A 23,580-nucleotide genomic window follows, 5' to 3' on the forward strand; every position below is an offset into this window, starting at 1 on the left:
AGAATTTTTAATGAATTAAAAAAAACTTACCTGGAATCTCATCACTCATTTTTCTCCCCTAATGTCATCCACCGTCTTTAAAGATTCCCTATTATGAATCCCCACACCACAGCCACGTAGGTTCAACTCCTTCAAGACCCCAGCTCTCAGTATTACTCAGAAGTAGACACTATATAGAGCAATGAAAGAGGAATTTCAGACCCAGATTCCAATTTGCATCTTCTCCCAAAATAGTAGCTGCAATTAGTCCACCAGAATGGCCCTTTATAATCACTTCTTACTGCTTATTGTCCTGGCTGCCTTTCCATATTGTAAGAAAAGAGAAATTAAACAAAATTAAAATTATGTTGTAATGCATTATCATCTATCATTTACATTTTATTTTAATCATAGATGTTCCAGAAATACAAAAGATATCCAAACACCCTTTTTACTCAGCACTCCTGTAACAGAGACAGTCAAAATATGCCTTTTCTTTTCAGATATGCTGGATGTTGGGGAAAATTCTTTAATAGCATGAGTGCTTGTAAATTAAGTAAATTCCTCTACCAGAGATATAGGTCACCGTGTATTGATATTTATAATGGAAATGCTGATGGACTACCTACCTACAACACTGCATTATAAAATTAGAGACTGTGCCATAAGAAGACGTCAGAATTTTAATTCATATCTGTAACAGATGGACAGTTTGCTTTTAATGTTTTCTTGGCCCTTCTTCAGTCATCCTTTACTGAAAAGTTCAATAAACCAAATTATTTGAGATCAAGGTAGTAATCCCAAGTTATGGCTGGAGGTGAAACTGCTGGAGCCAGATGGCTTCACACTGATTTTTATTAACAGCTTACATTCTGTCTGACTGAACCTCTCCTGGATCTTTTCAGTGAAACTCCTCCTAAAATGCCACCAAACCAAATTTATTTTTAGGGAGCAATGGTGTGATACCTTGAGGTAAAGACCTATGATATTAGACTTAATTCTAGCCCCCCCCCCCCTTTTTTCTGTTTGGTTAGGAAAAGCCCTTTGGTAAGGTTAAATGACCACAAGTTGCATTAACCAATTAATATTTGATTTCTTGTAAATTTAGAAGCTTTGTTGAATTGCTTTTATGCTTTCTCCAAGGCAAATGTTTAAACCAGTTATAAGATCTCCCCATCAGTTACTCCTAGACTGACTCACTTGCCATTTGATTTATACTGATTTACATTTATTCCATTATAAGTGGGATCTGATCTCTGCCATAGGCAACTGGAATAGGAGCATCTGCAATTCTTACTTTATGGGACAGCATAAGTCGAATAGGCCACTAAGTGGAAGTTACTTTCTCTCTTGGTATACATATTGGCTACGTCTACATTGGCCCCTTTTCCGGAAGGGGCATGTTAATTTCACAAGTCGTAATAGGGAAATCCGCGGGGGATTTAAATATCCCCCGCGGCATTTAAATAAAAATGTCCGCCGCTTTTTTCCGGCTTTTAGAAAAGCCGGAAAAGAGCGTCTACACTGGCCCCGATCCTCCGGAAAAAGCGCCCTTTTCCGGAGGATCTTATTCCTACTTTGAAGGGCGCTTTTTCCGGAGGATCGGGGCCAGTGTAGACGCTCTTTTCCGGCTTTTCTAAAAGCCGGAAAAAAGCGGCGGACATTTTTATTTAAATGCCGCGGGGGATATTTAAATCCCCCGCGGATTTCCCTATTACGACTCGTGAAATTAACATGCCCCTTCCGGAAAAGGGGCCAATGTAGACGAGCCCATAGTGAATAGTATTTGATTTTTCTTTGCCCAAGCAAAGAAAAAACAAAACAAAAAGAAAATAAAAATTCACCACTGATATTAAAATGTTCCCCAAGAGAGTGGCTTTAATAATAGGTCTTTACATTACATTGTGCATGGAAGGCTTTCTAGAGATCAGAGTCAGAGCCCTAGATATGGTGCTTGTGTAAAGCTGTCACAGAGAGCAAAAGCTACGGTGTTTGTTGGAGATTTTGTGTCATTGAGATGACTGTAGCTTTTTGCCTAAAATACACATTGTCTTTTTCCATTTAAAATCACCTTATCATTTTAGAGTAGGTGATGAAATTTGGAATCTGTGTTTTGGAATTTTGTGTGCTGCTCCTGTAAAGTACAGTAAACCAGGACCCGAGAATAATCACTTGATGGCCAAAATGCTATTTAGAACTCCGGTGTGAACTTAGACTTACTTTTACCTGTATTGCTTTTTTTAAACTATCCCCAGTGCTGGCCTTTTGATTGCACCTGAATTCCCTGCTTAGGAAGAAACCAAGGCTTGAATTACCTCAGCTTGTGGGTTTCAAGCTATTTGGGATGGTGAAAACCCAAGCAACTGTTTGCTTGCATGCACTTAGTGTTGTGTCTTTTCCATTTGTACTACAGGTTGAACCTCTCTAATCCAGAACTCTCTTGTCCAGAAACATCTGTCATTCAGAGTATTTTAGTTAGCTGGATGTCCACTTTTCATGGTTGTGGCCAGGTTTCCTGCGGACCCATAAAGTTTGTTTATAGTCACCAGTTCTTGATCTACTGAAGGACAGAAGCAGCTTTATACAAAGCATTTGTTCACATGAAAATTTTTCATCAGGCTCATTACAGGAAGAACATCCACAAAAAATTGGAATGACTTAAATTCCTGCTTCAGATTACTAGTGACTTGGATAGCATCAACTAATGCATGGGTAGACAATTTTCATAAGGGGGCCACTCCATGATTTTCGATAAGTCATCACAGGCCAGCTCCAGGCCCATTGAAGGGGCAGGGCCTTGGGCAGAAGGGGTGAGGAAGGGGGCGTGTGTGTGTGTGTGTGTGTGTGTCTGTACGTGTACATGTGCGAGAGAGAGAGAGAGAGACTCTGTGTGAGAGAGACTTTGTGACAGTGTGTGTGTGTGTGTCACAGAGACTAGGAGAGTGTGGTACAGTGTGTGTGTGTGACACACTGTGAATAGCATGGAGACAAGGTGTGACAGACTGTTGGCGTGGGTGTGAGAGACAGAGAATGTGTGTGCTGGCTGCTTCTGAATAAGTTTCTAAGAGATGCTATGCACTGTCTCTTTAAGACAGGGAAAGCTGTCCTGTTCTTTTGTTTCTCCTCTCCCCTGCTCTGCAGAGATGGAGTATATGGGTTGGGGAGAGGAGACACTGTGTGTGTGTGTGTGTGTGTGTGTGTGTGTGTGTGTGTGTGTGTGTGTGTGTGCACGCGCGCGCATGCGTGCACGTGCGCCCGCGAGAGCGAGCACTGGTTGCTGGAACAATCTTAAAAGATAGTGCGCGGTTTCTAAGTTAAGTTCTCATATCAGTCACTCACCATTTATATTTCAGACAGGAACAGCTTTGCTATGTGTTCATCTCCCTGACATCTGCGCTGCAGAGAGGGGATACAGGGGCAGAGGAACACCTGGACTTCAGCACTCCCCCCTCTCGCCCTCTTCTCCTTCTGCCCCCTTCCCCTGCTCTGCACTCGTAGCAGGAGGGTCCTGGGAGCAGCTCAGCTGCAGAATAGAGGAATGTTAGGGGAGGGGCAGCTGAACACACTTTGTAAAGTATGCATGCTCTGATAATCAGCTGGGCGGGCTGGATAGAAATGCTGGGCAGACCAGATTTGGTCCATGGGCCAGATTATGCCCATCCCTAACCTAATGCTATATGCTACATAGAACAATGGTAGACTGGGCTTTCCCATTCTGCACATGGAATGAATTGCAGAACCAGACTCTGTTTTTAAGCTTGCGTGTAATTTGCTACTCAAATATTGTGTAGTTTCTACAACTGAAGGCAATAGGGCTTTACAGGAAACCCTGGCCATTTGTGATGGATGCATGGTGAATGGTGAAATTAATGAATACTGGGATCCATGGCTCCCCAGTCCCTTTGGACAGCTCCCTGTGGCTCCCCAAGTTATCCTGGGAGCCATGAGCCACGGGGAATTCACTGTAGCTCCCAGGAACCACAGGAAACTTGTCGTGGCTCCTGGCAGCTGCAGGGAATTCAGTGCAGCTGCTGGAAGATGAAAGGAACACCATGGCTCCTGGCACCTGCAGTGAGTTCCCTGCGACTCTGGGCAGCCACAGGGACCTCAGCATGGGGGCCAGGAACTGTGGTGAATTCCCTACAGCTCCCAACCCCTTCCATCCTCTCTCTCCACCTACCCATCCCCAAATAGTGATTGTATGAATCACAAGGGTCTCCTGTATTTCTTCATAGAAGATTGTATAGGAGAAGTGTCTCGTTGAACATAAAATAATTGTACATCTTTTCAGTCAGCTGATGAAATGCAATAGCATAAGGTGACTATTGTATCATAACTGGATGGTTTTGCTCTAAGATTTGTTTTATTCACAAAAGAAGAAAGGCATACTTAGTCATAAACTGCATCCTTGACAACTAAATCTTCCACAAATAGTTTGAGCTGCATGTCATCCCTTTGAATTGCTGGCTCCCTTAGTTGCTTTCTTAAAGGTTTCTATTTTATAAAGTTTCCTGTCATTCTTGTGCATGTTTCTTAAGCAAACAATGCAACAGGACCAGTTGTTGGAGGATGTGCTTACTGTGGTGGTTATAGGAGCAGGTAATTATGATGTTCTCTGATCAGATTCAGATTCTTTTCTTTCCTGGGTTCAGTACCACTTTGACACTTGTGAAATTCAACTTGATTTCTTTCTGAAAGCAACCCTTGTGCTAAAGTATTGGTAGTACATCATCATCTAATTAACTACGCAATTAATCTCCCCTGGTTTCTGCTGCCAGCATCACAGAATTCTGTACAGATCTGGTGGCTTTTGACAGATTTGCATTTTGATTATTTTGACAACCAACCACATTTTAAAAAAAGTTTGTGGAGTGTCTTTCTCTCTTTGATGTAAGCATTGCAGAACTCATGTCCTCCATGTCTTAATATACCGCATCTTCCCTGTAGAAGCAAAATTCCCAAAGTATATTATTAGTATGACTGTCCCTACCACTGTTTTTCATTTTATACAAGTATACAGACTTGTGATAAATTAGATATAAAATAGGTCTATATATTAATATCAAAATTGTCATTTGTACTTAGTGAGCACTTTGAAGCACAGTGTGAAACTATTTTCTGTCATCTCCCATGCTAACAGTGACCTGTGCGTAAGTGTCACTGAATCAAAATGCTATTTTATAGAATATTTCAAAAGCTAGTACTGCATTGCTAACGCAATTACAAATTAAATATCTTACCATCTGGCAAGGTATTTCCAGTAGAAACCGGCAAATATTAGTGCCATTATACAAGGCACTGAGGAGATCTTACTTGAAATGCTGTATTAGTGCTAGTCTTCCATCCTTAGGAAAGGTGAACTCAAACTGAAACAGATTCAAGGATACTAATCATATTATTAGTATGATAAGAGGAATGGAGAACTTATGAGAGGAGACTCAAAGAGCTTTGTTTATTTAGTGTAACCAAAAGTGGGCTACGGGGAGATATGACTATTCTCTATAAATACATTAGAGAGATAAATACCAGGGGAGGGAGAGGAATTATTTAAGTTAAGAGCCAATGTGGACACAAGAACAAATGGATATAAACTGGCCATCCACAGATTTAGGCTTGAATTAAGATTAAGGTTTCTAACCATCAGAGTTTTAAAACATCTGGGGATTCTCTCAAGGAGCTGGGAGCCGGGAGGGAAGGGGAAACTTCATGCACTCCCCCACTAGAGATGTTAAATTTTGATTAATTAACCAATCAAATACTCAATGGGATTTCCATCAACTATTCAATTAGTCAATAAGGACTTCCGCGTTCTGCCTTTGAAATGTACAAGAGCCCCAGAAGGAGCTCTTACGTGTTTCAAAGATTGAAACGCTGTGTAGCGCCTGGGGTTCACGGGGAGTTCCACTGACTCTGGACTCTACACGGGTGCTTCCTCTTTGAAATGCTGCGTGGAGCCTGGGGCCAGCGGCGAGTCCCACGCTGACCCCGGGCTCCATGTGGCGTTTCAATCTTTGAAATGTACAAGCGCCCCAGCAGGGACTCTTGTACATTTCAAAGTTGGCCACCACTGCACCCCTGTCCCCTCCCACGGAGCTGGTGCTGGGGGGAACCAGCTTTTAAGCCGGCTCCCTCCAGCACCCCGTCCTTTTCCTATTCTCTCCCCCCCCCCCCCCCCACTGCCTCTTTGATAGAGGCAGCAAGGGGGGAGGGGGAAGCAACTAGTGTGTCAACTATCCAGTAAGCTTTTGTTTATCACATAGTTGATTAGTTGCTTACATCCCTATCCCCACCCCCAGATCAATCAGGGTCTGTTGAGGGGAGCACAAGAGGTTTCTGGCCCTACCCCTTCCACCCAAGGCCCCGCCTCTTCCAGGGCGGCTCAGGGCCACTTCAGAAATTTATTGCCCACCCCTTGCCTAGATGATCATGATGATGGTATTTTCTGGCCCTAAAGTCTGAGTCATTCAGTCTAAAACTTTCTACCAGGCAGCCTAGATACTAGATTGCACAATCAACAGTTTACAAACAGAAAAGCATTACATTAGGAATTCATGTGTTTTTCTGTCTTCCCACTATGCAGTACAAACTGTGGGCAAGCAGTCTATTGTTACTCATCCACAACCTTCAGAATAAGATTTTTCTGGTCCACAAATTTCAACTGAAAATACAGAAAACTATTACAATTACATTTGTGATACTTTGACAATTAAGAGTATGTGATGTGTGCACATTTTATGTAATAGGTTGCAGAATAGTATTATTTACCTTTTTTTGCCATATGATTAGCACTTTATCATTTCTGGAAAAAATACCCCTGTACAACTCATAAAATAATCTAATATGTTATTTGGTTGCTTTGATACTTCAAGGTGTTGAAATTAACTTAAACTGGAAAAACTGTAGTCACGCTGCTGTGTTTCTGAAACTATATATAAAATGACACTCTCCGTTTGAGTATCATTGTTTGATCTCACCAAGAGGCATACGGCAGCACTTTTTAGCTCCACATCATACTTCATCTAAATAAGCTTTCAAATGGATATATTATCTAGATGTGTGTCCCCGCAGCTCCCAGCCCCTGCCACCCTCCCTCTGAAGGCCACATGCCTGTAGTGATTATCAGATTTTCATAATGGACACCTCAGTGGCCATGATCCTTTGCAGGCTTGAAAACATACATGTGACTATTACATTAGACAGGGCTGTCATTGAGCCAAAGCTCCATCCTCCATCATAGAGGCAGAATCCCAATTACATGCTTGTATTATAACCATACCCTGCCAATGCAGCAGAACTTTCAGCAATTCTATTGAACTGAAGGCCTTTCTTGGCTAATAGCATGAGTGATTTTAAGTTTTACTGATTGATGAGAATTATGCCTGTTATTGATTAATCATTTTTCTGCCTTTTCTGACATTCTTGCATTGGCCTCTCCCAAGAAGCAATGACCAGACAGATTTCCAAGTATCTGTGTGAGATTTCAGAAAATTGTTTTCTCTATTCAGAACAGTAGACCCCACAGTTGAAAAATGTCTTGGTTGTAGTCTTTAACAGTACCTAACGCATCCCCAATGTTTTCTGAAAGAAAATGGCTCTGTTGTGCCATCATAATTCTTTCCCTCTTTATTTTGCGTAAAGGTTTATTAACTTATGATTTAAACAAACCATCTGGTCCTGCTGGCAATGCACACTGTGTCAGGCCCAATGTTGGGTTTTTTTCTGTTATATTTCTGAAGTTAAATTATATACTTAAGTCCCAGCTTTGGTCTGTGCTTTTTCCATGTCTTAACATCTGCTCTTGGAAAGCTTTCTGGTCTCAAGTAAGTTTACATAGAGCCAGAACTCTCTCCTTTCCTCGGTCTCCCACACTTTCTCATCCATTCAATTCAGTGAAAAGTAATGGCAGAAATGCATAATTCTTGTTTTTAAAAAATCCAGAGAGTAGGGGGAGATGAATAAATAGCAAGAAACCTGAAAGGACTAGGAGAGCATTCTCTGAGAGAGAGAAAATGGTGGATGTTGAGAAGGAAAAAAAACTAACTTTGGCAAATTCTTAACTCACTCCTGACTTCTGATTTCAAGTACGTTTTTCATTTGGTGTGATAAGTGCAGGTTTATAACATCTTTTGTCTTGTGTCCCATGATGCTTTTCAGATTAATCATATGAAAAAGTGTATCCCTCACTGCGATCAAATGTAATAATTAAAAATATACCCAGTCAGCTTGGAGCTTTGGAAAATAAAAACTGTGTGGATTTGTACAATGCTAATGCTAAGTTTGTTGCTAATAGTGGGTACCTACCCATCTGTATTCTCTCAAATTCCAACTCTTCTTATCCTATCTATAAAATTTGAAATGCATATTGAGCATAGATGTATGCGACATTGTCCTGTACATCAAAAAATGAATTATTTCCTTTTAAAGCAGCAAGATTTTAAAAAATTGGCTTTTTTTAAGGATGCAGTATTACATATTAAAATTTAACTTCTCATGCTTTGTGACATGAAAAGCACTATATTTGTGCTATCCTGGCAATATACTACAATACAGAGATTTGAATTCAGGACTTAAGCTCAGTCCCCTGCTCATGAGTTGGCAGGATCTAAAAAATGTGGAAGCATCATGGACAGCAAATCTGAGAAGGAAATGGCATTGTCATTTTCAAATGACCATTGAGATCTTTAGGTGTATGTCCATAGGTTAAAAAAAGAGAAATATCTAGTCTTCAGCTAGATGGAGAAAGCTACCCAATGCAAATTTGAGGGTAGACATGCATGAGACAAAAGAAAAATGACAAGGCTACAGGAGAATGTTGGACAACCTGCAGGAAGGTGAATTGGACTCCATCACTAAAAAAATGGAGATGATTGAGAGAGCCAGTCCAACTTCAATGAAGAAAAATGTCTAGCAGTGAGGAAGACCCCATAAATCTTGCTATATCCTGAGTTCCTACCAAGTTCCTTGAAGTCCAGCATATGCTATGAATGTGCAGTATGGTTCATGTTTGTCAGTATTACAGTTATTTGATTAGATAACACCAATTTCCTATTTATATCTCTACATTATAAAGATATACACTGAGTTGATGCATATATATTACTGGCATAATTCTGAAGTAGTATGAAATCTTAGGGGGAAAAAACAAATCAAAAGTAGCATTAATTATGAATGAATAAATAAATAAAATTAGATAACGAAGTTGTCTACAGTCAATGCTCCTGTGCTACTAGCTCCAGCACTGGCTCATTGGATATGCAAGGAATTGAGTGTCGCAAAACTGCGAATCACCATCTCATTTTGTTCTTTCTTGTTTTACTCAGATTTTCCCAATGAAATGACCTGAATATGCATAATTGTGTGTATTCAAGAGAGTCTATATGATAAAAGTATCCATCACTATTTGGCACAGTTATATCTAAGAAGCAGTTTAACATAAAATCACTGGAGTGACTATCACTTCTTTCCTGCACAGTGTGGGATGGGTGATAGTTCACTGAACTAATTCATTAGCACATTGGGCCAGCAAAGAATTCAGTCCTTTCTGGTTGCAGAGTTTAGTTATTAAAACTGCCTTCATGGGGAGCCTTGGCTCAGATATCAGCTACTGAATCAGTGTATCCGGCTAATAATCCAGATTTGTCATGGATGCTGCAGGCCTACATCAAGCCAGTGTTAGTGTTGCAGACTTGTAATGTGACTAGAAATGGATTGGTGGATACTGAAAGCCATCTACCCCTAATTAAGGGAAGGTTTGTTGCCGCAAAGATTACATCTTGGCAAGTAGTAAACTGACATAAGCCGTGTGCTTGTTGAAGTTGGCTATGCACTTATTTAGTTGAGGTTACATTTTGTTACTAAAGAGATGGTTTTGTGGTTGTCATACACCCTTTCCCTCCACCCCAATTAAAAACAAAATGTTTATCCAAATAATTCTGATTGTGTAACCATCCAAAAGAAATGGAAATGGCTGCCCCTTTTTCTAGATACTATCTTCAGTTTCCATGCTGATGTTTTTCTGTTTTTCACAACTACTTACATACTTTTTATTTGCATTTTTTTTAACCACACTACTTTTTTCTTTCTGTGGAATTTCTCTCTGTCCAGTTTCAAGTCAGACAGAGCATCTGATCTGTTTTGCACAAAAATAATACTCTACCACAGACAGGAAAAGTCTGGTTTGGATGAATAAAACTGGCTATTTTATGTATGTTCACCAGTTTAAAATGAGTTTCATTTTAAATTTGTGTCACTTAAGGTCTCTTTCCTTTTCCTGATCTTTGGGCAAATTCATTTCTGCACATCTTTAGCTGAGAACTACAGTTTTTGTTCCAAAATCAGATTTATAATACAATAATTAAGATTTCTGGTGAAATCTTTATTTTTAGAACTAAAATGTTTCTTGAGAATAAATGGCAAGAAAATGGAATTTTTTTTTTCAATCAAATACATATGACTAGAGAGAGATGTGTTATACCCTAGCACAGGGGTGGGCAATAATTTTGGTAAGTGGTCAGTGGCCGCATTTCTATGGAGAGGATACTGGATGTGGGACGATGGGTAGGATGCAGAAGGGAGCTTGAAATAGAGGATTGGGTGCAGGAGAGGGTATGGGGTCTGAGAGGGAGTTTGGGTGAAGGAGGGCATTATGATCTGGGGCAGTTGCTTGTGGTGTATGGGTATGGGTGCAAAGAGGATTCTACTCTGGGGGAGAGGTGTAGAATGGGGTGCAGGGTCTGAGAGAGAATTCTGACCTGAAGGAGGTCAAGAGAGGGGATACAGAGGGTTTGGGTAGTGATCTGGGGCAGGAGGTGGTGGCCGGGGGCAGGAAGTTGGAGGGAGAGAGGGGGTGGTGTGCCAGCGGCAGGCTGTGGCTGAGAGGTGCTTACTTAGGCAGCTTCCGGCTAGCAGTTCTGCAGGAGCCTGAGACAGGCTCCATACCTGTGTGCTGCAGTCCCAGGCTTATCGGCTGGATACCCCACGTGGCTCTGCTCCAGCACAGGGAGGAGAGAGTGAGGGACGGAGGAGGCTTCGCACTGCCCCTACCTCCAGCAAAATTTCTCAGCTCCTATTGGCCAGAAACTGGCTAGTGGTAGCTGAAGGATTTCTCTAGGGACCCAGGGGCACTACGTGGAGCTTCCCCCTCCCTCCCTGGCATCCAGAGCAATTAGCAGCCAGCTGTTTAAACTGCTGTGAACACCTCTGTAGTGAAAGTCCAAGTGAGATGGCTGTAGGCCGAATCTGGCCCACTGGCCACATTTTGCCCACCTCTGCCCAAGCAAATGGGTCTACTTATCTGTAGGCATGCTGAAATTTCTAAAAACCAAGTTGCTGTTCTCCATGCAGTACAACTTTCAATGCTTACCTAGTCAGAATCGAGTCTGAATCACTGTTGTAAAGGGATGGTGTGAGCAGAGTTTAATGTAATGTTAAGAATTTATTTAAGGTGTGGAGAGGAGGCATGGTCACTGGTTCACTGTAATGTAGTTTTTCAGGTTTAACTCGGAAAATATTATTTACATATAGGCAATATTAAAATCTGTATTTTTCCAATTGGAGACACATTTTAAAACACTGGTGTCACTCTGCTGAGCCCTCCTTGAGAAGTTGTCTATGACTAAGGACTTGATTAGGATGCCCTAAATTGATCTGGGTGCAAGAAATCCTCATGCCTTCCGAGATTATTGCAAAATTATTAAAATAATATCTGGTAATATTTCTGTTAGAATACTTGAGTACTTGAAAGTTTAATTGTATGTTAACACCTATTAATTAACACAATTGTAAATTAAAGGTAGGATCCAACCATTTTTTCTGTGTAATGTTTGCACAAAAATGTACAATCATGGTAGTTCTGAATTTGAATCATTCACGCAGTGTCATATACCACACAGAGCAAGAACAAGGCTTCACCTCCTCTTCCTAACCTAAGCTGATTTTTACATATGCTCTGTGATGTTAAGTCTCATAAATTAGCTTTCTGTAATTATTGTTTGATGGAGGGATTATTTCATTTGGTCCCATTTATGTATTCCTCTAGCTGCACAGTGGCACTCCAGCCAGACTATCTGTCTTCATTCTTAATACACCCCACATATTTCCATAATCTTTTCTGGATAATTTTGTAGGTAAGAAGTTACTGAATTCTCTGAAAAATCTTGGCATTTAATTTAATTTTATTTAATTTAATTTAATACCTAATAGTTTTCTGAGATGTTCACTTCTGAAGGCATTTAGACATCTTTTTGTACCTTTGGTGGAATTTCCAGTTTTCACATATATATGTTAATGTGTAAATAACATTTGAGTTTAAGATTTTTGTAATTTAGTCTTTAAATTATAATTTTCAGTGACCAAATCATGTGAATCAAGATCTGTTAATGTGTTAAACATCATTAAAAAGTTAAGTGTAGGCACAACTTTTATATGCAGGTGGTATTTGTACCTTCTTTCTCTCTGTTTCTTGCTCTTATATGCATATGCATATATATGTAATGTGCACATGTATTTACATGCCTGCTTGAGAAGTCTTGGCTCTAATCTCAGTTGTCATGTCCAGTAATTTTTATTCATTATGCTGTACTGTTTTTCTGTCTTTCCTCTTCATTTCCCCCTTATCCCTCCCCCAAAAAACCAAACCAAATCAAATATTCTTAGGTAGAGGAGTTGATGATGGCAATGGAGAAAGTGAAGCAAGAATTGGAGTCCATGAAAGCAAAGCTGTCCTCTACCCAGCAGTCTTTAGCTGAGAAGGAGACCCATTTGACCAACCTTCGAGCAGAGAGGAGGAAGCATTTGGAGGAAGTTCTGGAGATGAAGTGAGTATCTATTTCCAGTCCTTATGCCTGCATTGTATTGACATCCCTCACTTCTCCTTTTACCTCTGCTTTTGGTCATCTAAAGACAGTTACTAAATTGTACTTCTCACCAGAGGATTACAGTTATCTGTGTTTTCACTCAAAGTTTCAAAGGAACCATTTGACCAAGAGCTGTGTACAGATTGTGGATTTTTCACTTGGAATGAAATATATTCTTCCTTCCTTCTCATCCATTGTTTTGTTGTACATTGGTGATATTATTTGCATTCGTGGTCAAAGGCCTCATATGAAAATCATGGCCCCATTGTCTTGTGTGCTGTATGAATTCTCAGGAAGGCATGGGGGCTGCTTTGAAGAGCATATAGTCTAACATTAGGTAAGGCTACAGTAAGTGTAGCAATCAACAGAAATGAAGGGAAGACAAGGATAAAAGTAAGTACCAAGGCAACAGTAATCTCAGTCAAAGCACAACTGCTGTATTTCCAGATGAAGATTTTTCAAGATCATATGACTGGTTCATTTGCACTGCTGAAACCTTACTGAAGATGAGTTTCAACTTGTGTATATTTTTACTGCCAGTCCCCAGACAAAGAGAACAGTATGGCCAAGCACTGAAGTGGTGGGGAAAGGTGAGGGATTAGATTTTGAACACTTAAATACTTCCTAAATTCTCACCTCACTTGTAGATAAATGGTTATCTTTAGTTTAGGGAGGCATGAATCCATTTAGTGCAGTTTAGGATAGCAGTGCCAGCAGTTCATTAAAAACACTTTCAATTGTTTAGCCAGCCCTGAAGAGAAGGAATATTTTTATTGGCAAGACTTGCAGTGGTTCCTCAACAGTGGTTTTGTGAGCCATTATTTATTTAGTTAACTTTTTTTGTGTGTTAACGTCTTTCCTTTTTGAAAAAAGAAAAAAAGTGATACAAAAACAGCTCCTACGAAATGGAAAGAGAGGTGGTTCAGAACATAAAGCTCTAACTTAAGAGTCCACACTACCTGGCTTCATATACAGCTACCTAATTCAATCTGACCTAGATCTGGCACAGGGACATTGCAAGACTGAAGTGCTTAAAACCACACTTTTTATTTTTAATAAAACATTTATTGAACTATAAATTTTACTGCCTTGAGGGTTGACACATTGGAGGGTGGGAGGAATAGCTCTTAAGCTGATGTGGGAACCCAAAGCAACTTGAGATATATCCAATCTTCTGGCAACACTCTTCCGTGCCAAATTTCTGTGCCAAACCTTCTCATTAAAATATATACAATATTCAGTATATCCTGAAATGTACTTGGAATTGAGTAGCTATCGTGTTTTTAACATTCCCACTCAGTTCTTTTAAATGATGACCTATTATAACTAGTTAGTTATTGTTGGAAAGTTATTGCATGGAGTGAAAGTGAATCTCAGGAATTAAATAAACTGCTAGATCCATTGTGACCTCAGAAGGGAAGAGAGCAGTAGAGAGAAAATTAGTGCTGTCAACACATGGACAGAGAGATGGAAAAATCATTAAATTTGTAGTTGGACATGTTGTAGACGTCTTCTGTTTTCCTTAAAATTCTGTGAAACTGACAAAGGCATCTAGACCTTAGTATGTTAGAATGCACCCTTGTTAGAATGCACCATAAGTTTCTTCATTACAAACAGTAGGTTCAACTCAACTATTAAATATGCTCAGGACTGGACTCATGCATGAGCTGTGAGACTAGAATCAGCTATTTTTAAAAGCTTTTGTAAAAGACTCTTTTCTGCTGTTTTCAAGCTATGCCAAAGGTATTTTTAAATGTAACACTTCAGTATAGAATTTGTACTTTCTCAACTCAGAAGTATATTTTATTGAATAAATAGGCAGTTTTATACTATAAGCTACCTGATTTTGGTATTCTTAAGCATGTGCTATAGTTTGCTGATTGCACAAGAATTCAGTAAGTGATCTAACCATGGATTTGAGTATATATACCTCATATAGATCAGTGTTTCTCAACTGCTTTTTAATAAAGTACCCTATTTTCAAATATATATATATATATATAAGTACCCCCATTACCTACAGTTTTCAGACACACAATTTTTTTTCTACCATTGCAACACATTTGTTTAAACAACTTAATAGTCGCTGGGCAGGTGATGAAATTTTTGGGTGTAAATGCAAAAATAATAAAGCACTGTAAAACTTAAAACAAAAATTCAGTTTTCTCCAAATTTCAGTTGTGTTGACGTACCCCCCAGACTTCTCTCAAGTACCCCTAAGAGTACTCATGCCACTGGTTGAGAAACACTGATATAGATGACCAAAAAGTTAACTTCAAGCTATAGTGACAGTCTTCAAAGAAGAAAAGATAAGTATACTAGTCTGTTTAAGAGATAATAAGCATTTACAAAATTGTTACTCAAAGTCGAATTTGTGTTTATTCAGTGGACTGTAGTAGTTTTGCGTGAGTCATTCTACACTATTGAGGGAATAATACGCTCACTAAAAAACACCTTTACCACAGATGTGAACTGCTGCAAAAGCAGAATTCCAGTCTATAGAGAAAATTATCTCATATACCCTTGTTCATCTGACTTTGGGATTTACATTTTGTTGTAAATCATTATAGAAAAAGCTGATAGGGATTCCTATATTTAGGTTGCCTAACATTTTCCATTATAAAATATATTTAGTGACCTTTTTGAGAAATTCTGACACCTCCAGTGTTCACAGGATGTCTTTTAAATTTGGCATGGAGAAAGCTTTTGATCCAGAGAAATGCCTATATTTGTCCCATTACATTTTGTTTATCACAGGGTTATAAACTGTTGAAAATTAACATTTCCTTTCTGTTCCATGTATTGTCATCAATATTTTGGCAACATGCAAAAATAACTAAATGCAAACATTCGAATATAAAGCTGGGCCCATGCGACTGCTAAAGCAGCAGCAATGAGACCCCTGTACAGCCATATTGCTGATGGAACAGCATTGGTACATGGGGGGAAAAGAAGTCTGACCAGCCTCCCCTGGAGTCAGGAAAAAATCCCAGTAGCCTCTCCTGCCCCTTTCTCTAGGGATTCATATAGTACCAAAGCAAGAGCTTCCCTCCTGCTGTTCTCCCAGATTAAGAACATGGCCTTAGCAGCCCATCTCCTGCTCCCAGTCCACCAAGATAACATCTTTGTCCTTCAGGCAGCTAATGTATATAGTTCTGTAACTCAAGTGATGCAGAACTCTGTGATACAGTGCTGAAGTTTCTTAGTTCAAGCCCTGATGGTGATAGATAATGGGGTAGGTGTTACAGTTGCACTACTAGAACTTTAAAAAAAAATTATACCCCCACAGCCAGCAACCTCTATGACATTGTATAAAAAAAATTGTGAAAGAACATTGTTCAGATAATAAAATCAAGCACTCAGAAGTTAGTACATGCCATTATTTTGGTTGGTCATGCAACCTTAGTTTAGCCCCCTTCTGTGTATGCATTATGATGCTGACTTTAATTACACAAATACATACTATTTTTCCACAGGATACCAGCCTCATTCAGTACTTCGAATGGACAGTAGTCAGAAAACGAGTCAGGGTTATGTAGCAGCAAATGAGGCCTTTTTTCTACCTCATTTGTTCTAGAAGTTGAATGAGTCACAGGGCTAATAGAAGAGAGAGGTTGTTAATGCAGGTCAGTGCACATGCTGCAGAATTCCTGTGTGATGCTAAGCAAGTCATTTAAATGAAAAATGTTGGCAGATGGCCGCTAATTGTATGCGCTCATTTTCTGAATGCCCAATCTAAGACATCTGGAGCCTGATTTGCAGTCATGCTGAGCACTGACACTGAAATCAGGCGGAACTGTGTGTGATCAGTATTTCTGGTAGTAAGGCAGTGTTGTCTAGAGGGGTGAGCCTATGATTGGGAGTTTAAAAGGTCCTGAATTCTAATTCTGGCTCTTTTATTGTGTGGCATCAGGTAAGTCTCGTCTCAGTTTTTCCATCCGTAAAATTATGATGATGATGATTTCTTATCTAACTGTGGAGATAAATTCATTAGTATTTATGAGGCACTCACATATGATGATGATGATGATAAATGCTCTAGAAAAGAAATGAATAATTCTGTATTCACTGCAGAGTTTGTATGGCATGGAGTAATTAAAGGCAGTTGCCACACATAGAAATGAGCCTATGGAATGATTGATATAGTTCAAACAAAATACAGGATTATGTAGCACTTTAAAGACTAACAAGATGGTTTATTAGATGATGAGCTTTCGTGGGCCAGACCCACTTCCTCAGATCTTCCTTTTGATCTGAGGAAGTGAGTCTGGCCCATGAAAGCTCATCATCTAATAAACCATCTTGTTAGTCTTTAAAGTGCTACATAGTCCTGTATTTTGTTTCAGCTACACCAGATTAACACGGCTACATTTCTATCACTATTTGATATAGTTCAGTAATTAAAGTATGTATCAAAATTAAGAATATGATTAACATATTCTGTAACTTTACAGGATTGATTTAACTTCTTCTGTGATAGGGCTGGAGCATCTGTCAGTCCTGGGAATGCCAGAGCAGCAACCCCCAGAACAGCTAACTGGTGGCCAGGCTGAGGGCTATGGAACAGTGGCCAACAGAACACCTGGCCGGCAGTTGGCCCCGGGGCCACCAAAACAGTGGCCCTCAGAACAGCTGGCTAGCTACCAGCCCTAAGGCCACTGGAATATCTGACTGGCAGCCAGCCCTGAGGTCACTGGAGTAGGAGCAGAACAGCCAGAGCAGTTGTCCCCTATCTGCTGGAGCAGCAGCTGGTTAGTCACAGTGTTCCCTTTGATTTTTATATCCACATGTAAAATGAATTTTGTTGTGTGACAAATCATGTCCATATTGGTGACATGACATAAAATTCATTCTGCATATGAATGGTATGTGGCAGGTGTGGGGCCAAGGAGTTCGGAGTGTGGAAGTGGCCTGAGGGCTGGGACAAAGGGTTGAGCTTCAGTGGTGTGAGGACTCTGGCTCAGGGTGCGGGCTCTGGAGTAGGACCAGGGATAAGGTGTTTGAGTGAGGCTCACTTCAGGGTTGCTATCAGATCTGTTATGAGTTTAAACCCCATACAAAGAAGGACCATGAGGCCAAATTAAAGTCCATGTCCACTCTCAGATTTTCCTCCAAACTGAGCCAATCTGAGTTGATACTGATTACTTCAGGGTTGGTGTGAAGCACTCCTTTCATTGGACTCTCACTGAGTCCTGGCACCATTCACCGTTCCCTGTGCCAACAAAGAAGCATAAGAAGCATTTGTTGAGAGGTATGGATAACAGAGCAGAGTGCTACCTAGGTTAAAACATTCTTCTGCCTCAGTGTCACAGGTGACACCATTGACACCTATCCTGTTGGCAGGCATAATTGAGTCCAATCCCAGATAAGCCGACAGCACAGCCCCAAAGCTGCCACAGTGACGACCACTCTGGAGGCATTTGCTGTCAACAGGAAGCTGGTGGCTTTTTCAGTACCACTGAAATCATAGAATAGAATGCTAGAACTGGAAGGGACCTTGAGAGGTCATCGACCAAGCACTGTCTAGCCCATCCCCGATAGATGTCTATCTAACCTGTTCTTAAATATCTCGATTCCACAACCTCCTTAGGCAATTTATTCCAGTGTTTAACTGGAAGCAGGTGGGCATTCAGTTCTTGGTACTGCAACGCTGTGCAGAGGGAAGCTATTCTCGCCCCAGCACAAGATTCCCTGCCCTGATACCAGTTGGAACTGCACCTTCCTGGTTCCAGAAGAAGGCTTGTCATCTGAGTCAGAGGTTGAGTTGTACTCTTTTCTAAGAAGTTGCCTTAGTTATTCTTCCAATCAGCCCTACTCCTCTGTGGATCCAGACACAGAAGTACCATTGGATTCTTGGCCCAGTGGTCACTGACCTATGCCGGTGAAGTGACCTTTTCAGAACCCATGGAGGAACCCAGGCCAGGGCCCCACTCAACATCCTGTTACTCAGTGGCCTCTGAGACAAAAGTGCCTCCATCCCATTGGTGCCAACCTTCATGATCCAGTTCTGCAGGATCCTATCTACACAAAACGTAGAGGAGGGCCACCTGACAGTGCAGGCCACCTTCTCCACAGATAAGATGGTATGGCAGGTATGGGGTTTTCTCAAGACAACTTCAAGCCCCATCAGGAGCTGCTGGAAATGTTGACCTTGAACTTAAGCTTGCAAGTGAAAGTATTAAAAGAATCTTCCCATCTTCCCTGGTCCACATCCTGGCTTCTGTGGCCCATCACAAGTGGCTCTACCTCTCAATGAGGCCATTATGGACCCTGTGAAAGCCTTGCAGCAAACCCCTGTCTCCATTCCCCACCAAAAAATAGTACTTTATACCTTCACAGAGTATTTGCTTCCTATACTCTCATCTCTACACAGAGTCTTCTGTGGTTCTCTGTGGCCAGTAAAAAGAAGAGGCTGGGCGTACGAGGAGTGATGTCTATAGCAAGTCTACTCATACTTGGACATCAGGCTCAGTGACCAATCCAAGGCTCAGGTAGAGTCCAGCATCCACCTCATACAGTCAGACATTTTCCCTCACATTACAGGCTGGAGCATGTTAGTGCTTACAGACAAAACTGCAGCCATGTTCTATCTTGACAGTCAGGAGGGGCTTGTGCTTCCCACTTGTGTCAGGAAGTACTTTGCTTTTTCTACATAACCCACTCTGTTCACCTTGGCTGTGTCCAGACTCAGGGGTTTTTTCGGGAAAAGTAGCCTTTTTCCGAAAAAACTTCACCTGTGTCTAGACTGCAGCCGCGTTCTTTCGAAATTAAATCGAAAGAACGCGGCTTTTCTTTCGACGGCGGTAAACCTCATTTCACGAGGAAGAACGTGAAAGTGCTTCTTTCGAAAGAAGGCGTTCTTGATTGTAAATAGGGCTTCTTCGAAAGAGAGCATCCAGACTCACTGGGTGCTTTCTTTCGAAAAAGCGGCTTGCTCTTTCGAAAGTTCCGCGTGCAGTCTAGACGCTCTCTTTCGAAAGAGGCTCTTTTGAAAGTATCTTTCGAAAGAGGCTTGCAGTCTAGACATAGCCCTTGAGGCCTCTGACCGTCTGGGAGCACAGAACAAACTGGCAGATTGCCTCAACAGATCTTTCCCGAGTCACCTTAAGTGGTCCTTTCACCTGGATATTGTGAAGGTTGTTTTCCAGTGGTGGAGACTTCCTAAATAGACCTGTTTGCCATCAGACATAGCAGAAAGTATCACCATTTTTGCTGCCTACAAGGCCACAGGCCAAAGTCACTCATGGATGCCTTCTTGCTCCTGTGGACAGTATATTTGTTGTATGGTTTTCCCCCATTCCACTACTGTACAAGGGTCTGCTGAAGATCAAGTGGGACGGGTCATGGGTCATTCTCATAGCCCCAACCTGGTCCTCAAAGCATTGGTTCACCACACTACTATGCCTTTCTATAGTGAATCCTGTGCAGCTTTCTCTGCTTCCAAACCTGATCTTCCATCTGAACCTCAGCACCTTCCACCTGACAGCATAGCAGCTCCGTTGCTAAATACCAGAGAATTGGTGGTCTTGGATCAGGTCCACTATGCCCTGTTAGGTAGCAGGAAGCCCTCTACAAGAGCTATCTACCTTTCCAAATGGAAGCAATTATCCATTTGGGCTGTCCAATGCAGAGTCTTGCCTGCACATTTTTCACTGTTTCTGAGAATCCGTAACATCTGAAATAGCAAAGTTTAATAATTTCATCAACTAAGGTTCACCTCACAGCAATTTCATCATTCCAACCTCCCCAGTGCATGACCAAACTATTGTGGGGTTGTTGGGGTGTTTTTTTGTTTTTTGCACAAGATGTCCATTCATTTCTTCAAAGACCTAGAAAACCTATGCCCACAAATACAGGAACCTGTCCCTCTGTGGGGTCTTACAAAAATGTATAGACCCTCCATCTGAGTTGCTGGCACCCTGCCCCTTGTCAGATCTGTCCTGGAATGTGGCCTTTCTTGTGGCTATCATGTCAGCCAGGAGGGTCTTAGAGCCACACCCTTACATTGGAACCCCCATACACAGTGTTCTTTAAGGATGAGGTGTATCTATGCTCTCCTCCTGCTTTCCTCCCAAAGGTAGTTTCATAATAATGAGGCAATCTTCCTCCCAGTTTTCCACATGCAGACAGGGAGAGCAGCATCTCTACACTCTGGTTGTGAGAGCTGCCCTAGCATTGTACATTGAGAGGACCAAACTGTTCCGTTGATCCCGTTAACTCGTCATAGCAATTGCTGAGAAGATGAAAGATCTCCCTGTCTCAGCTCAGAGACTTAAATCCTGTATTGTATGATACATTCACATGTTATGAGCAGGTGGATATTCCCCCATCTGCTATCCTGACAGAAGTGCAAGGATCAGCAGCAGCATTCCTGGGTCACATTCCTATTTAGGACATTTGCAGCAGTGACTTGCTCATCAGTGAATACATTCTCTACTCGTTATACTATTACTCAGTGGAGTAGGGACGATGCCAGATTTGCAGTCAGCTTGTCCATGAACTCTGATCCATCTTCCTGTGCTACTGTTTGGGAGTTACAGTGGAATGGACACAAGCAAGCACTCGAAGAAATAAAACCACTTACTAACCTTTCTGGAAATAAGAAACTGAAGGGGGCTCAGGGTTGGCTAAAGTCTTTAAACCAGTGCTATGTGGGTAGGTGCCGGAGCTGACCTGACGGGTACCACCGAAGGAAAATTTTCCAGCATGCACACACCTACACCGGAATCGACCTACGCACCTACATCTCAAAGAACAACAGTTATGGAAAGTTTAGTAACCATTTTATATTCTTTTAATGTACTTCTTTTTTATGCTATACTAAATACAGGCAGATATGGTGGATTCTATTAGTTTCATAATAGACAGTTTTCTGCTTCTTCTGCATTTGTTATAAATTGCTCCTCCCCTCTCTTCTGGTTGGTAAGTTTCAGATACAAACAGCTGAATAAGTTGTGGAGGCTGGGCACACCCACACAGCTGTAAAGATTGTCCCTGGAAGTCAGAACTGAGGTATGTTGGTGGGACAGTGTGAAGGAAGGCTTGCATTGCTTCTGGCAATATTGTACTCATTCTAAGGATCAATAGAAAACTTCAGTCTTCAAATTCATGTCTTATATTAATACTGAAAACTAAATTAACTGATTTGATTCAAGGATGGGTTTTTTGTTTGTTTTAGGTTTTTTGGGAGGTGATAAGGGGATGAGATGTGTGTGTTTAATGTATCCATTATGAATGGAGTGTGTTGCTTTTGATTTTGGGTCATTTAAGGAAACTTCACTTTCTTCTTCGAGTGATGTCCCCATGGATGCTCCACCTGGATGCTGGGCTCGCCCCTGCGCCACAAATCGGAGACTTTCAAGCAGTCATCTGGTGGGCTGCACATGCTCGAGTGGAGAGCGGCGTTCCCACCTTTGAAGTAGCACGCGCAGCCTGCTTTTCCCCAGTTCCTCCTTCACCACCCTCGGCTACGGATGAAGCTCATCCCTCTCCTCCTAAGCATGCTCTGCATATCAAACAGAAGTAATTGACAAGCAATTGAAATCAGTGTTTCTGAAAGTATTCTGCAGAATCACTGTCAGAAACACATTAACAGGCAGCCCCGGTTTGTTTATTTACCAGTGTCGTGGCCACGGAGCCTTGAGGCTCCCATTGCATTGGCTCTGTTTCGTCCTTTGCAGCCAAGGGCAGCCATAGGAAGCGGTGGCCCGGCCCACACTGCTTCCCATGGCTGCTCTTGGTTGCAAAGGACGAAACCGAGCCAATGGAAGCCGCAATGCTCCGTGGCTGCGGCACACAAACCGAGGCGGCAAGTTAATGTGTTTCTGAGAGTGATTCCACGGAACACTTTCAGAAACACTCCTCACTTTATTCAAACAATAACTAACAAACAAAAGCTGCTAACAGTTCTCACCACTGCACAGTGACAAGCTGCGGCAGCCAAGTCAAACTGAAATTAAAAAAAGCCAACCCTGAACGAATAAACCAACTAATAACCTAAGCAAGCACCTTGGTTTACACAATTTGGGTGGTATATTCAGCCTTGGGGAGACATGCCAGTCCTGCCTAAGGACAAGAAATGTGGAAGATGCCGGGAGCCTATGCCAGCTTCTGATGCCCACAGCGAATGCATATGCTGTTTGGGGAGGACACATATATAATAAAAATGTGTCTACTGCTGCAGCCTGACAGGGAGGGCTCACAAGGCAATGCTCCTTCACAGCAATCCCCCCCCCAAGCTCTGCACCTTCTCCCTCCCTCTTCAAGGACCCCTCTCACGACACACTGCTCTGCCAAGAGGTGCGACATCTCCATGACATAGGAGTCGTAGAACAATTCCCAAAAAGATTCGAAGGGTGAGGTTTTTATTTGAATTACTTTCTCACCGAGAAGAGGTCAGGGGGTTGGAGGCCCATTTTGGACCTGCGGCAATTAAACAAGTATCTCCACAAGCAGCGATTGAAAATGATCACTCTTGCCACCAGGATTCTGGCACTGGACAGCGGGAACTGGTTTGCAGGCCTCGACCTTCAAGATGCATATTTTCACGTTACAGTACATCTCACACACAGGCATTCCTCCGATTCGTGGTAGTTTCACATCACTTCCAGTACAGAGTCCTCCCATTCGAACTCTCCTCTGACCCCAGAGTCTTTCCCAAGACCCTAGCGGTGGCAGCAGCAGCACATCTCAGATGCAACGGCATTACAATATTCCCCTATCTGGACAACTGCCTTATCAAGGTCCC

At 41.6% G+C, this 23,580-nt stretch overlaps 1 protein-coding gene across 8 annotated transcripts in view; it reads left to right on the top strand.

Moving 5' to 3' along the window:
- ERC1 (ELKS/RAB6-interacting/CAST family member 1) overlaps positions 1–23,580 on the top strand; it is a 507,898-nt gene that overhangs the window by 299,802 nt on the left and 184,516 nt on the right. For all 8 annotated transcript variants that reach the window (XM_075941054.1, XM_075941075.1, XM_075941087.1 and 5 more), the window contains one exon: positions 12,634–12,794. In XM_075941054.1, coding sequence (XP_075797169.1) covers positions 12,634–12,794 — 161 coding nt within the window. The remainder of the gene's footprint in view (positions 1–12,633; positions 12,795–23,580) is intronic.

The sequence above is a fragment of the Pelodiscus sinensis genome, chromosome 1 (assembly GCF_049634645.1).
Source record: "Pelodiscus sinensis isolate JC-2024 chromosome 1, ASM4963464v1, whole genome shotgun sequence".
Taxonomy (NCBI): domain Eukaryota; kingdom Metazoa; phylum Chordata; order Testudines; family Trionychidae; genus Pelodiscus; species Pelodiscus sinensis.